Below are 16,531 nucleotides of genomic sequence, written 5' to 3'. Positions count from 1 at the left end.
CATGTAAAAAAACAACAACACACAGACAGACACACACACTCACACACACGCATTGACAAAGTATAACACCGAATCACATAAAATGTAGCCTATAGGGATACTGCCTATACGTCGTAATTCGTGACAAACTGCTCAGCTCAGGGAATAACGTAGGGGGCGCTCTGTGAGTGACAATGGTTAAATGTCAAACTGCGTAGGTACTTGACAAAACAAACTGTAAGTACATGATGTTTTCTGAATCGTGATCTATGATCGTGATAGACATTCTGACTAACGAAACACGCTCCATTAAACGCTGTTATTGACACATTATTGCTCGTATGATAGGGAAACAGTAATAAACTAATTTGAATAAGGGGTTTAGCATAAAAAGCACCTTGACACAGTATTAGGCCTAATCAAAAAACAGAAAATAACAACGTAATACTTATTTTTATAGCCGATTAAGTGTTAAATGGACTGGGGATAATTATCAACATTGATAATTAATGCACATAGCCTACACAGTTTATAAACATGTTATAATATTTATTTTTTCCTAAATTTGACATTTGTCTCAAATCACAAATACTGAACTATGGGTGGAATTATGCAAAACATAAGGTAAGTGACTCTAAAAATCACGGAGTCTCATTTGATAGAAGATTCCCTATTTGCGCCCTCCCTCCGCTCGCATCCCATGGCCGTCTCTAGGTGATTTAGCGCCGCCAGTCTCGAGCAGGTGTCCAACATGGCGATCACGGGAAACGGATCTCTCACTATTTCTCTCTCTGTTTTCGTGATTTCAGCGGCGTTTCTTCTAAAAGGTAGGATTACTTACTCGTGATTAGGCGCATCAAAAATGGTATGACCTCATGGAGTGAAAGAACATAGGCTATCTACAACTTGAGATGGTTGGTGCGGGATGCGCGTGAGCTTCTCCTAAATCTCAGCATCGGCACTTTGCTTCTTTTGATCTTACTTCAATGTGCAACCTTTTCTGTAACCCGTGTCCCTATATACAAAACAACATATATGCCATTGTTTTTGGGGGACCTTTGGATAGCCTGTCCGTCCTTTTTATAATCAGAAAGTAGCTTGTTATGTTGCACTTCAAAAGTGGTGAAAATTAGTAAATGAGATAATCAACAAATAGCCTACAATTTTCATTCAAAGAAAATAACATAGGCTACAGTGTAACGTTATTCTACCACTGTATGTGCCACATAATTGCCAGTGGAAGAGTTTCCTCGGTGTAACATGAACAGAGTGGTCAGTGTAAATGTATTGCAAATGCTCACAGTTGCTCATATTTATGTTCAATAACTCGAATGCCTATTCGACTACTCTAAATGGATGTCCGGAAAACACGCAATGCAGCGACAGTAGGCTACACTCACGTCAGTGTGTCCCCTCCACGGCTGAGGTGAACAGGTTTCGGCGCATAGGCTCCTACCGACAACATACTGTACCTCCTTACTATTATCCTATTATACATATTGACAGTTAGAGCTTGTCTACGTATTATTTCCCGCGAATGGGATACTGACGGACCCAGAAATCTCTTGAATTACTGGATTACAAGGAATTTAAATCCTGCCCGATTGTTCCTGCTATTTGTAGGCTATATAGACTGAGGTGCGCTGATACGGTGCACGTACTAATCTACACGGTAAATGATGTCCAGAACCAATGTACCAATCTCTACCCAGCAGCAGTCAGTCCGCCCGTATAATTTCATATAGTAAACCTCAGACACTGTAGCCAAAAATATGTTCATAATCTTTTAATTTACCCTACTGTTGTAGTGTGGACAGTAGCCTAAAATGTAATGATGACCATAACATTCTTTACAGGTCTCTTATGTTGCTCAGATGTAGCCTTTCATTTTCGCAACTCAAAATCAACAGGTCTCTGTGTGTATTTTTACGTGTGTTTGTGTGTGCGCGTGCATGCGTGTGTGTGTGTGTGTGTGTGTGTTTGTTGGATGGATGGATGTTTGGGGGTGGTCTAATCAGGATTCCACATTTTGTTGCTCAGAAGCCTATCCAAACTAAAGCAACATGGCTAAAGAAACACAGTGCCTTCAGAAAGTATTCCCACTTGTTCCACATTTTCTACAAACAATATCCCATAATGACAAAGCAAAAACATGTTTTCAGAAATATTTGCCAAATTTTGTGAAAAATGAAATACAGAAATATCTCATTTACATAAGTATTCACACCCCTCTGTCAATACTTTGTAGAAGCACCTGTGGCAGCGATTACAGCAGTGAGTCTTTCTGAGTAAGTCCCTAGGAGCTTTCCACACCTGGATTGTGCAATATTTCCACATTATTATTTTCAAAAAATTTCCAGCTCTGGCAAATTGGTTGTTGATCATTGCTAGAGAGCCATTTTCAGGTCTTGCCATACATTTTCAAGTAGATTTAAGTCAACACTGTAACTTGGCCACTCAGGAACATACACTGTCTTCTTGGTAAGCAGCTCCAGTGTAGAATTGGCCTTTTGTTTTAGGTTATTGTCCTGCTGAAAGGTGAATTTGTCTCCCAGTGTCTGGTAGAAAGCAGACTGAACCAAGTTTTCCTCTAGGATTTTGCCTGTGCTTAGCTCTATTCCATTTCTTTTTCATCCTGAAAAACTCCCCAGTCCTTAACGATTACAATCATGGATTTGCCCCAAACCTAACACTTGTATTCAGGACAAAAAGTTAATTGTTTTGCTTTTTTTTTTTAAAGTAATACTTTAGTGGCTTGCAAACAGGATGCATGTTTTTGAATATTTGCAGTCTGTACAGGCTTCCTTCTTTTCACTCTGTCATTTAGGTTAGTAACTATAACGTTGTTGATCCATCCTCAGTTTTCTCCTATCACGGCTATTACACTCTGTAACTGTTTGTCACCATTGGCCTCATGGTGAAATCCCTGAGCGGTTTCCTTCCTCTCCGGCAACTGACTTAGGAAGGACACCTGTATCTTTCCATGGGAGTGCTCGGAACTTATTATGTGACTTGTTAAGCAAATTTTCACTCCTGAACTTATTTAGACTTCTCATAACAAAGGGGTTGAATCCTTATTGACTGAAGACATTTCAGCTTTTAATTTTTCATTAATTTGTAAAAATTTAGAAAAAACATAATTTCACTTTGACATGATGGTGTATTGTGTCTGGGCCAGTGACAAAATAACTACATTTAAACCATTTTAAATTCAGGCTATAACACAACAAAATGTGGAAAAAGTCAAGGAGTGTGAATACTTTCTGAAGGCACTGTACATGTATAGGTAACATAGTAAACTACAGGCTTTCACTTGACGACTGTTGAAAGGAGTGTAGTCTGTCTGCATTGAGTAGTGGTTGAACACCATTCACTGTATTTTAGACTTTCGCTCTCTGTCACCATTAATTTAATTAACCTCTCTCTCTGTGTTAAATGCCTAAATGCATCAAAAATACACAAAAGCTTCCAATACAATATCCCAAATGGTGCAAGATTTGAAGATTATATGCTGGCCTAGCAAAGCTTTACAGTTGTAACAAAACCCACATATTGTTAGGACAACAGTTAACCAGGCTTGGTAAGTTAACATTTAGACAGTGGCGATTTTAGCATGCAAGTTTTTGTGGGGCAAAAACATAAAAAAGTGGGATGCATGCCAGCAAAGCCACCTCACTACACAACACAACACTAAACAATACATTAATTGCACTATACCACTGCTACACCTGGCTATCAGTGGAGCCTTGTCTGGCAGCAAAACAGTTAATTCAGCCTCATTTACTGCCTTTAAAAAAACATAGCTGATATGGCTGACTTACTGAAATGAATGTGGTTTCTACTGACAATTGAGATGTACAAACTATGGCATCAAGGGATGACAAGCGGATAAGAGGCCATCTGTAATTTCGATTAAGACATTAATGAGCGTGCTATGATGTACATAGTCAATATAACTATATGTTCAGCACTTTTGAAATGTACAGCGACAGAATTCAGGACATGAGCTGTTCTTACAGTGTTCTCCCTGTACACCAAGTCAGAACCGTAGGATAAATAAAGGGGGAGTATGAACAAACAATGAAAGCTCCTACATTATTCAATGATTACATTTCTCAAAAACACGTTATAGGATACATGTGCACCACCAAGTCAGAACAGTAGGGAAAATAGACCAAATTATTAGGGTGAGGCTCATGGGCTACTAACAGCTAACTACACAACATACACTTAGTATTACTTTCTTAGCTACAGTATACATATCTCCCTGGAATATTACATAATTTATGCAGCAGCATACAGGACATTTTTGGGATCACCATGTTGTGCTGAGCTTACTTGAACATGAAGGTTGCGCGGCAGTCCTTCGTGAGCAAATTCTGGCGTTCTCTGGATTTATGATGCGTTCAAAGCAACTGGGAACTCGGAAAAAAACAAGGTTGAATCATGATGATGTCATTGATCTTCAGGTCATAGCTCTAGAAAGACGACGGGTTTATAATTTTGAATTGGATGAAAGTTCAAAACGTATTTTACCAGTCGTAGCTCGTTTATTCCCGATTTCCCAGTTGTCTTGAACTCACTGAAGTCATGTTTTCGCAGATTATTTGTATTTCTTTTTTATTTCACCTTTATTTAACCAGGTAGGCTAGTTGAGAACAAGTTCTCATTTGCAGCTGCTACCTGGCCAAGATAAAGCAAAGCCGTTCGACACACAACAACACAGAGTTACACATGGAATAAACAAACATACAATCAATAATACAGTAGAAAAGTATATATACAGCATATGCAAATGAGGTAGGATAAGGGAGGTAAAGTTCCGAGTTAACAGTTGAGTTAACAGTTGTTTTGAGCGAGGCACAAATCATGCTTCATTGATGGCATGGCCAATGTTGAATGTTTATCATTTTAAACTTGGAAAAGAGACCCTTAGACTTGGGACCACACAGCCACTCCACTGAATAGCAGGCTAATGATTGCTTTGCAATGCTTGCAGTTAGCGACTGATACATTCCAAACCACTCATTGTTGAATTTGCGATTTCCAACTTGATGTGTAATGTTTATGTGTAATGGCCGATGAGCACCGCTACATTTTATCTATAATTTATTTTCATTATTTCTCTTCATATGACAAGGATTAAAAAGGATTTGCTAGTAGATTGTCGACTTGATTCATGATGATGACTACCTACTAGTTACGATTTTAAAAGTATGATGTTGACATGATCAGTCCAATCAAAGCTACTGTAGATATAATGTGATTTTACGTAATTTTATCTGTAGCCAATGACTTGGAGCCTTCTTGAATGGGCACTTCTAATGTAACTCTATGGCAGCACCCAAGGGTCTAGAATTTTCTAGCTCTACCCTTAGACGTAGTATACCCATGAGTGACAGAACACTGATCCAATCATAGCGCAACGCTCCATATTTTCTGTTGGCTTGCCCCACCACCACAGAAAGCACTGAGCTAGGCTGAAACACCTTCATTTTGGAGCTGCCTTACTCAAGAAAACGAAAAAGAGACCATGTTTGTATGTGGCTATATTCTCAATTATATATATATATATATTACATTGTTTACAAACTGATATGTGACACATATTAATGCCAAAATAACATGCAAAACAGGCAAGCTCCCTCCTAAAAAATGCGGGGCTCAAAATGACGGGTCGCCACTTCATTTAGATATGTTTTCATAGTGAGAGTAGAGCACCAAAGAGAAGGGCAAAGTCGGACTAGATCTTGCTTAGCTGGTCTAGGCTTGGCAGGCGTTTATTTGACCTCAAGCCTGGTTGGTTTATACCTCAAAGGAAAGACAAGTACCGATACAAAAATACAGATTTAAAATGACTGTTGAAGGATCTTGTAAATATTGTTTGGAATAATCCATCTCTTACAGAGACATTACTCAAGGTGAGAGATGGATTGGCTCATCCTCCTCTCTGATAAACTGCTGAGATAAGATGCTGAATGTAAAAAAAGGGTTTGTTTGAACCCTATAACATTCTGTATTTCTCTTTGTGTCTCTCCAGGAGTTCCTCTTTCTCCTTAGGGGTCCTCTATCTCTCCAGGGGGTGCCTCTATCTCGCCATGGGGGTTCCTCTATCTCTATCTCTCCAGGGGGTCCCTCTATCTCTCCAAGGGGTTCCTCTATCTCTCCAGGGGGTTCCTATATCTCTATCTCTCCAGAGGGTCTCTCTATCTCTCCAGGGGGTTCTTCTATCTCTCCAGGGGGTTTATCTATCTCTCCAGGGTGTTCCTCTTTCTCTATCTCTCCAGGGGGTTTATCTATCTCTCCAGGGTGTTCCTCTTTCTCTATCTCTCCAGGGGGTTAATCTATCTCTACAGGGTGTTCCTCTTTCTCTATCTCTCCAGGGGGTTCATCTATCTCTACAGGGGGTTTATCTATCTCTCCAGGTGGTTCATCTATCTCTCCAGGGGGTTTATCTATCTCTCCAGGGGGTTCCTCTATCTCTATCTCTCCAGGGGGTTCCTCTACCTCTCCAGGGGGTTCCTCTATCTCTATCTCTCCAGGGGGTTCCTCTATCTCTCCAGAGGGTTTATCTATCTCTCCAGGGGTTCCTCTATCTCTCCAGGGGGTTCCTCTATCTCTCTCTCCAGGGGGTCCCTCTACCGCTCCAGGGGGGTTTCTATATCTCTCCAGGGGGTTCATCTATCTCTCCAGGGGGTTCCTCTATTTCTCCAGGGGGTTCGTCTATCTCTCCAGGGGGTTCCTCTATCTCTCCAGGGGGTTCGTCTATCTCTCCAGGGGGGTTCATCTATCTCTCCAGGGGGTTTCTCTATTTCTCCAGGGGGTTCGTCTATCTCTATAGGGGGTTTCTCTATTTCTCCAGGGGGTTCGTCTATCTCTCCAGGGGGTTCGTCTATCTCTCCAGGGGGTTCGTATATCTCTCCAGGGGGTTCATCTATCTCTCCAGGGGGTTTCTCTATTTCTCCAGGGGGTTCCTCTATCTCTCCAGGGGGTTCCTCTATCTCTCCAGGGGGTTCGTCTATCTCTCCAGGGGGTTCCTCTATCTCTCCAGGGGGTTCGTCTATCTCTCCAGGGGGTTCCTCTATCTCTCCAGGGGGTTCCTCTATCTCTCCAGGGGGTTCCTCTATCTCTCCAGGGGGTTCCTCTATCTCTCCAGGGGGTTCATCTATTTCTCCAGGGGGTTCGTCTATCTCTCCAGGGGGTTCCTCTATCTCTCCAGGGGGTTCGTCTATCTCTCCAGGGGGTTCCTCTATCTCTACAGGGGGTTCCTCTATTATAGTACATATCTGTTGTGATCTGATCATGGTATTTCAGAGGGTTGCATAATGCTTCTTTATTGTCAGCTCCAGCTCATTCATCAGCGCTGAATGATGGTGAAATGGATCAATAGAAGCTGTCATGGAGCCTTAGGCAGGCCTGTACTGCTTTTGGTGTGTTTCTCTGAGAAACAAAGGAAACATACACTTTTTATGGTGCTTATGTTTGCCATACAGTTTGCTATGTGTGACATGGATGGTGATTGAAGATGGCTGTCCGAGTGCTGTTGAAGGGTTTGGCTTTGAAATAGAGTGATGTAAGGCTGTTGCACTGTATTCTGTCTGTGTGCTGCGTCGTCACCCTCATACTTCACAGGCCTTGGTAACTGAACTGGCATCTACTGGGCCAGTTTAAATGTAATATATGGTCCTGTGTTCTTCACGTATCTTGAATACAGCAGTTTAACAGTGTTGTTGACTGTTGGGGCCAGTGTACTGATCCTGTCCACTTAACTTGTTCTGTATGCTCATAGAAGATTTGAATGATAAGTAATAAGTACAGCCCCATTGATATCCTGTGGGCCACTGTATTTGGAAAATTGCACAGCTCTCACAGCCTGCAGTGAAATGCACTTATCCTGTTTCAAGTCAAATTTAACACTGCAGCTAATGGCCCATTGCCAGCTAGTGAAATATTTCATTGCCTGTACTCTGGGCTCACTACATCATTTGTAACAATAATATACTCTTCTATTTAAAGAAATTGAATTTATAGCTCATTAAATTTACATTAGATTCTGCTTAATAAGCCTCACCCTAATTGCTAGATAATGCTAGATAATGCAGGATATTACTTGATATGGTGGCAGCAAACAATGTTACTCTTAGGGAAGGGAAGGCTGAGACATGGCAGCTCTTCTCAGTACAACTTGAGAAATAGAGAAGATCCGGTAGACACTGTTGACATCCATAAGAAAATCAGCTACTGCAGTTTTGTTAGTCATTAGTGTCTGATGGAAGACAGCACATTTCCAGCTGTGTGGGTAGTTCTGTCTGCTTCAGACTCAAATTCTGTGCGTGTCCACACACTTTCTTCAGTGAGCTCTTGCTGACTTGTCCTCTGTACAGGGTTGTAGGTAGCCTAGTGGTTAAGTGTTGGGCCAGTAACTGAAAAGTTGCTGGTTTGAATCACCAAGCTGACTAGGTGAAAAATCCGTTGATGTACTCTTGAGCAAGGCACTTAACCCTAATTGCACCTGGATAAGCAAGTCTGCTAAAATGTGAAGGGAAGCAGAGGATTTAGCTGAAGTGTGATTAAGGGTCGCAGTGAGGTTCTACTGTTGTATTTGTTTTCAAGTCAAACTGGGTGAAGGCATGCAGCTAAAGAGAGGTGAGAGATCAGAAGAGATGGCCTTTGGCTATGTCTGGTGGTGCCTGCAGAATGTCTCTCCATCACTGACCTTGTATAGCTTTTTAACCTTTCAAGACTACTAGGATGCATCCCCAAAGTCACCCTATTCCCTTCATATTGGACTACTTTTCAAATAGTGCGCTATATAGAGAATATGGTGCTATTTGGGACAAACACATAGTCCTCCCTTCAAGCCCTCAGCAATACAACTTTGCTGTCTGTGTAAAATAGCCTTTTGCTAAATAAACATGTGTTAGGCCAAGGTCAAAGGGCAGGGAGAGGGGAATTTTGACATCCTATTGACTTTAGAGTTATTTGTGGATGGAATACGAATCAGACCTCCCACCTTTTCGTCAAATGCATTTTCACTATAGAGAACGCTGAGTTGTCAATGAATGAAGAACGCTGAAGACAGTGCTGAAACAACAATGTTGGCTGTTTAACTTAAGTGTAGTAAACAGTCAAATAGCAGTAATGGACTGGTGGCGGGCCCTTTGATGAGTGTGAGGACAGAGTGCTTCATTCATGCCAGTGTTGTGATAATGAGGAGGAGGAGTGGTGTTTGCTGGTATGAATATGACATTGTTCTCTCTGTGCCCTGGATCTGAGGGTCCTCACTGCATTGTCCACATTGCCTGGCTATGGCTGTGCGAATCATTTCCATGATAAGAAAATGAAGAAGCAATGTAGTTGTTTAGGAAGGCATGGAGTGCACATTAGCATGCCTCATGGAGCAATCACAGAACACCATTAAGAGAGACTGTGAACCAGTCACCGGCTCATAGCACAGCACCTCGTGAATGTAGACATGGGACAGTTTTAATGCAGAACAGAACCAAGTCTATCAACAGACATGGCACAGTCCCTAGCATGCACAGAACTAGGGCTGACCCCACTTATTCGACTGGACGATTGTTTGGTCGATAGGCTGTTGGTCGACCAATATTTTTTTTTGTCGAGCATCAGCAAATATATATTTTTATGGCACAGAAGACACCTGTCTGATTTGTACCCATCTCAGTGAACTAATACATTGCGGAGGCTACAGGGATGGCACAGTTCAAGAAGGAGGGGAGTGTCACTAAGATGCACATCTCTCTCCAGAATGCGCTCTTTCCCACCAATTTGTGCACATTCATTGTTTCATAACTTCATTGTGTGAATTGTTTGCATTTGATTGTTAGTGTCTATCAATTCCCCATTACATACACTACATGGCCAAACGTATGTGGACACCCCTTCAAATTAGTGGATTCGGCTATTTCAGTCACACCCGTTGCTGACAGATATATAAAATCACGCAAACAGCCATGCAATCTCCATAGACAAACATTGGCAGTAGAATGGCCTTACTGAAGAGCTCAGTGACTTTCAACGTAGCACCGTCTTAGAATGCCACCTTTCCAACAAGTCAGTTCATCACCTTTTTCCCAGGGACTGCGGTTGAAAATTAGCCGGCTGGCTTAAACCGTCACTTTTACTGAAACGTTGATTAATGTGCACTGTCCCTGTAAAAATGTAATAAACTCAAACTCAAATTTCTGCCCTGCTAGAGCTGCCCCAGTAAACTGTAAGTGCTATTATTGTGAAGTGGAAACGTCTAGGAACAACAACGGCTCAGCTGAAGAAGAACTGTTCGTTGGGAGCTTCATGAAATGGATTTCCATGGCCGAGCAGCCGCGCACAAGCCTAAGTGGTGTAAAGCTCGCTGCCATTGGAATCTGGAGCAGTGGAAACATGTTCTCTGGAGTGATGAATCACGCTTCACCATCTGGCAGTCCGACAAATATGGGTTTGGCAGATGCCAGGAGAACGCTACCTGCCCGAGTGCATAGAGCCAACTGTACAGTTTGGTGGAGGAGGAATAATGGTCCGGGGCTGTTTTTCATGGTTCGGGCTAGGCCCCTTAGTTCCAGTGAAGGGAAATCTTAACACTGCAGCATACAATGACATTCTAGACGATTCTGTGCTTCCAACTTTGTGGCAACAATTTGGGGAAGGCCCTTTCCTGTTTCAACATGACAATGGCCCTGTGCACAAAGTGAGGTCCATTCAGAAATGGTTTGTCGAGTTCAGTGTGGAAGAACTTGACTGGCCTGCACAGAGCCCTGACCTCAATCCCATTGAACGCCTTTGGGGATGAATTGGAGCGCCGACTGCAAGCCAGGCCTAACTGCCCAACATCAGTGCCCGACCTCAGTAATGCTCTTGTGACTGAATGGAAGCAAGAACCCGCAGCAATATTCCAACATCTAGTGGAAAGCCTTCTCAGAAGAGTGGAGGCTATTATAGTAAAAAAGGAGGGACCAACTCCATATTAATACCCATGATTTTGGAATGAAATGTTCAACGAGCAGATGTCCACATACTTTGGGCCATGAAGTGTATATCACCAATAGTACATTTACCGTTAATTCCTATAATTTCTAATCTACAATGTTTGTTTGGTTACTGTAATGTCTGTTTATGCATTCAATATACAGTAACTGCAGAATTTGCTAAAGCCTGTAGGAGCGGAAGGAGGATGGTCGGGACAGGTGAAGTTTTTTATTCTTCTGGTTATGTTGATCTCTGGCTCCTTCTTGAGTCATTTGTTTCTTATTTCATTAAACCATGATCATAAAGCATCAGACAAGCTCAGTGCATATATAGTTGATTTTATTAAAATACATAGAGTGTGTCTATATATGGAAAAATACACATTTAAAAATGTAGACCAATCGATTGGTCGACCAAGATTTATTTTAAATCTGAGTACTGTCCAGAGTTTCCAAAAAGGTAAATTGTAGCTAGTTGCAGGTGGAAATGTTGATATTTTTCAAACAAATGTTCTTGGAAACTTCACAGCTTGCATACAGTTTATTTAACCAGCCTCACGGAGAGAAAGTGGAACAATTCAGAAACCATGACAACAGCTGAGAAGCATCCCAATCTCTAAGACTACATAACTGTTGATCAGTGTGGTGGATAGAAGACCCTCAGCTTTCTGTGAGGGAGAGAATTACAAATCGATAATCTGTACAGATCCAGCTTTCTGAACGAGAGACTCAGCCGATCAATAAACATACAGATGCTGCCAGAGGAGAGGAGAGTAGGGCTGGCTGGATAAGTGGGAATACCGTATTCAACTGATCTGATAAATACTCAAGAATGCCAGGTCATCAGATTGCCTCAACTTAATCTAATTGGAGGAAGTAAATGGGTGAGACTCATCAACATCTGTTTACTCTGCCCTCTCCGCATCAACAGTCACGCTGCAGTCACTCCCCATCGGCCATGGTTAAGTGCTGTGGTTTGCTTAGCAGATGCTTTCGCCCAGATTGACTCAAATGGCAGCCACATTATCCACTTACACAGCTGGATGCGACTGGACGTTTTGGAGGGCAACGGTGGGATGTCCCACCTGCTATCAGAATCAGTGGCCCTCTGGAAACCTGCCCAATCCACTGAACTAGTCGACTGGAGGAGTCAGTAAGACGAGGGGTTCAGTAATGATTGCCTGTTGCCTACTGACTTCATAATCTGACATCTGCATGGTGTTAGTTCACCCTATTGACAGTCATTTAGCAACTGTCTGTTAGCAACTTAGTCAAACACCTGATTTTCTGATCAGTGACATACACTACATGACCAAAGGTATGTGGACATCTGCTCGTCCAACATCTCATTCCAAAATCATGGGCATTAATATGGAGTTGGTCCCCCCTTTGCTGCTATAACAACCTCCACTCTTCTGGGAAGGCTTTCCACTAGATGTTGGAACATTGCTGCGGGGACTTGCTTCCATTCAGCCACAAGAGCATTACTGAGGTCAGGCACTAATATTGGGCGATTAGGCATGGCTCACAGTCTGCGTTCTAATTCAGCCCAAAGGCATTCGATGGGGTTGAGGTCAGGGTTCTGTGCAGGCCAGTCAAGTTCTTCCACACCGATCTCGACCAACCATCTCTGTATGGACCTCGCTTTGTGCATGAGGCCATTGTCATGCTGAAACAGGAAAGGGCCTTCTCAAACTGTTTTCTTAAAGTTGGAAGCACAGAATCTTCAAGAATGTCATTGTATGCTGTAGCGTTAAGATTTCCCTTTACTGGAACTAAGGGGCCTAGCCGAACCATGAAAAACAGCCCCAGACCATTATTCCTCCTCCACCAAACTGTACAGTTGGCACTACGCATTGTAGCAGGTAGCGTTGTCCTGGCACCCGCCAAACCCAGATTTGTCCGTCGGACTGCCAGATGGTGAAGCGTGATTCATCATTCCAGAGAACGCGTTTTCACTGCTTAGGTTTGTATGTGGTTGCTCGGCCACGGAAATCCATTTCATGAAGCTCCCGACGAACAGTTCTTGTGCTGACGTTGCTTCCAGAGGTAGTTTGGAACTCAGGAGTGAGTGTTGCAACCAAGGACAGATGATTTTTCAGCACTCTTCAGTCCCATTCTGTTAGCTTGTGTGGCCTACAACTTCGCGGCTGAGCCGTTGTTGCTCTTAGACGTCTCCACTTCACAATAACAACACTTACATTTGACAGGGGCAGCTCTAGCAGGGCAGAAATTTGATGAACGGACTTGTTGGAAAGGTGGCATCCTATTTTTTATTTTATTTCACCTTTATTTAACCAGGTAGGCTAGTTGATAACAAGTTCTCATTTACAACTGCGACCTGGCCAAGATAAAGCAAGGCAGTGCGACACAAACAACAACAAAGAGTTACACATGGAATAAACAAACATACAGTCAATAATACAATAGAAAAAAGTCTATATACAGTGTGTGCAAATGAGGTAGGATAAGGGAGGTAAGGCAATAAATAGGCCATAGTAGCAAAATAATTTCAATACAGCAATGAAAAACTGGAGTGATAGATGTGCAGAAAATGAGTGTGCAAGTAGAGATACTGGGGTGCAAAGGAGCTAAATAAATAAAATAAATAACAGTATGGGGATGAGGTAGTTGGATGGGCTATGTACAGGTGCAGTGATCTGTGAGCTGCTCTGACAGCTGGTGCTTAACGTTAGTGAGGGAGATATGAATCTTCAGCTTCAGTGATTTTTGCACTTCGCTCCAGTCATTGGCAGCAGAGAACTGGAAGGAAAGGCGGCCAAAGAAGGAATTGGCTTTGGGGGTGACCAGTGAAATATACCTGCTGGAGCGTGTGCTACGGGTGGGTGCTGCTATGGTGACCAGTGAGCTGAGTTAAAGCGGGGCTTTACCTAGCAAAGACTTGTAGATGACTTGGAGCCAGTGTGTTTGGCGACGAATATGAAGCGAGGGCCAGCCAACGAGAGCATACCGGTCGCAGTGGTGGGTAGTATATGGGGCTTTGGTGACAAAACGGATGGCACTGTCATAGACTGCCTCCAATTTGCTGAGTACGGTGTTGGAGGCTATTTTGTAAATTACATCGCCGAAGTCAAGGATTGGTAGGATAGTCAGTTTTATGACGGTATGTTTGGCAGCATGAGTGAAGGATGCTTTGTTGCGAAATAGGAAGCCAATTCTAGATTTAATTTTGGATTGGAGATGCTTAATGTAAGTCTGGAAGGACAGTTTACAGTCTAACCATACACCTAGGCATTTGTAGTTGTCCATATATTCTAAGTCAGAACCGTCTAGAGTAGTGATGCTGGACGGGCGGGCAGTGTGGGCAGCAATCGCTTGAAGAGCATGCATTTAGTTTTACTTGCATTTAAGTGTAGTTGGAGGACACGGAAGAAGAGTTGTATGGCATTGAAGCTCGTCTGGAGGTTAGTTAACACAGTGTCCAAAAAAGGGCCAGAAGTATACAGAATGGTGTTGTCTGCGTAGAGGTGGATCAGAGAATTACCAGCAGCAAGAGCGACATCATTTATGTATACAGAGAAAAGAGTCGGCCTGATAATTGAACCCTGTGGCACCCCCATAGACTGCCAGAGGTCCGGACAACAGGCCCTCCGATTTGACACACTGAACTCTGTCTGAGAAGTAGTTGGTGAACCTGGCGAGGCAGTCATTTGAGATGCCAAGGCTGTTGAGTCTGCTGATAAGAATGTGGTGATTGATAGAGTCGAAAGCCTTGGCCAGGTCGATGAATACTGCTGCACAGTACTGTTTCTTCTCGATGAAGGTTATGATATCGTTTAGGACCTTGAGCGTGGCTGAGGTGCACCCATGACCAGCTCGGAATCCAGATTGCATAGCGGAGAAGGTACGGTGGGATTCGAAATGGTCGGTGATCTGTTTGTTAACTTGGCTTTCGAAGACCTTAGAAAGGCAGAGTAGGATGGATATAGGTCTGTAGCAGTTTGGGTCTAGAGTGTCTCCCCTTTTGAAGAGGGGGATGACCGTGGCAGCTTTCCAATCGTTGTGGATCTCAGATGATACGAAAGAGAGGTTGAACAGGCTAGTAAAAGAGGTTGCAACAATTTTGGCGGATAATTTCAGAAAGAGAGGGTCCAGATTGTCTAGCCCGACTGATTTGTAGGGGTCCAGATTTTGCAGCTCTTTCAAAACATCAGCTATCTGGATTTGGGTGAAGGAGAAATGGGATAGGCTTAGTTAAGTTGCTGTGGGGCATGTAGGGCTGTTGACCTGGGTAGTGGTAGCCAGGTGGAAAGCATGGCCAGCTGTAGAAAAATGCTTATTGAAATTCTCAATTATCGTGGATTTATCGGTGGTGACAGTGTTTCCTAGCCTCAGTGCAATGGGCAGCTGGGAGGAGGTGTTCTTGTTCTCCATTAACTTTACAGTGTCACAGAACTTTTTGAAGTTTGTGCTACAGGATGCAAATTTCTGTTTGAAAAAGCTAGCCTGTGCTTTCCTAACTGCCTGTGTATATTGGTTCCTAACTTCCCTGAAAAGTTGCATATTGCGGGGGCTATTCAAAACTAGTGCAGTACGCCACAGGATGTTTTTGTGCTGGTCAAGGGCAATCAGGTCTGGAGTGAACCAAGGGCAATATCTGTTCCTGGTTCTACATTTTTTGAATGGGGCATGCTTATTTAAGATGGTGAGGAAGCACTCTTAAAGAATAACCAGGCATCCTCTACTGACGAAATGAGGTCAATATCCTTCCAGGATACCCGGGCCCGGTCGATTAGAAAGACCTTCTCGCTGAAGTGTTTTAGGGAGCGTTTGACAGTGATGAGGGGTGGTCGTTTGACCGCAGACCCATTACGGATGCAGACAATGAGGCAGTGATCGCTGAGATCCTGGTTGAAGACAGCAGAGGTGTATTTGGAGGGCAGGTTGGTTAGGATGATATCTATGAGGGTTCCCGTGTTTACGGATTTGGGTGTTGTACCTGGTAGGTTCATTGATAATTTGTGTGAGATTGAGGGCATCAAGCTTAGATTGTAGGATGGCCGGGGTGTTAAGCATGTCCTAGTTTGCGGCTAGGACATCCGGGTTGGCAGAGTGTGCTAAAGCAGTGAATAAAACAAACTTAGGGAGGAGGCTCACTTATGGAGGAGGCTAATGTTAACATGCATGAAACCAAGGCTACCAAGGCTTTTACAGTTACAGAAGTCAACAAATGAGAGCGCCTGGGGAATGGGAGTGGAGCTAGGCACTGCATGGCCTGGATTAACCTCTACATCACCAGAGGAACGGAGGAGGAGTAGGATAAGAATACTGCTAGTGGCTATAAGAACTGGTCATCTAGTACGTTCGGAACAGAGAGTAAAAGGAGCAGGTTGAGAGAGATATTGTCTCAAGAAACATTATTTAAACCAGGTGAGGTCACACCGGTCACTAAAGGGTTAGCTGAGGCACATTGAGCAGGGCTAGAGGCTCTACAGTGAAATAAGGCAATAATCACTAACCAAAACAGCAATGGACAAGGCATATTGACATTAGGGAAAGGCATGCGTAGCCGAGTGATCATAGGGGTCCAGTGAGTAGCTCGGCGG

General features: G+C 43.2%; 1 protein-coding gene across 3 annotated transcripts in view; it reads left to right on the top strand.

The window, feature by feature from the left end:
• Positions 1-651: 651 nt before the first annotated feature.
• LOC129831956 (cell adhesion molecule 1-like) overlaps positions 652-16,531 on the top strand; it is a 164,719-nt gene continuing 148,839 nt past the window's right edge. The window contains exon 1 of one of the 3 annotated variants that reach the window (XM_055895617.1): positions 652-806. In XM_055895617.1, the coding sequence (XP_055751592.1) occupies positions 731-806 (76 nt within the window). In that variant the 5' untranslated portion in view covers positions 652-730. The remainder of the gene's footprint in view (positions 807-16,531) is intronic. The other 2 variants (XM_055895616.1, XM_055895618.1) reach the window with 2 other exon arrangements.

The sequence above is a fragment of the Salvelinus fontinalis genome, chromosome 33, assembly GCF_029448725.1.
Source record: "Salvelinus fontinalis isolate EN_2023a chromosome 33, ASM2944872v1, whole genome shotgun sequence".
NCBI classification, from domain to species: domain Eukaryota; kingdom Metazoa; phylum Chordata; class Actinopteri; order Salmoniformes; family Salmonidae; genus Salvelinus; species Salvelinus fontinalis.
Note: the sequence above shows the minus strand (reverse complement) of the source record. Positions and strands in the feature narration are given on the sequence as shown.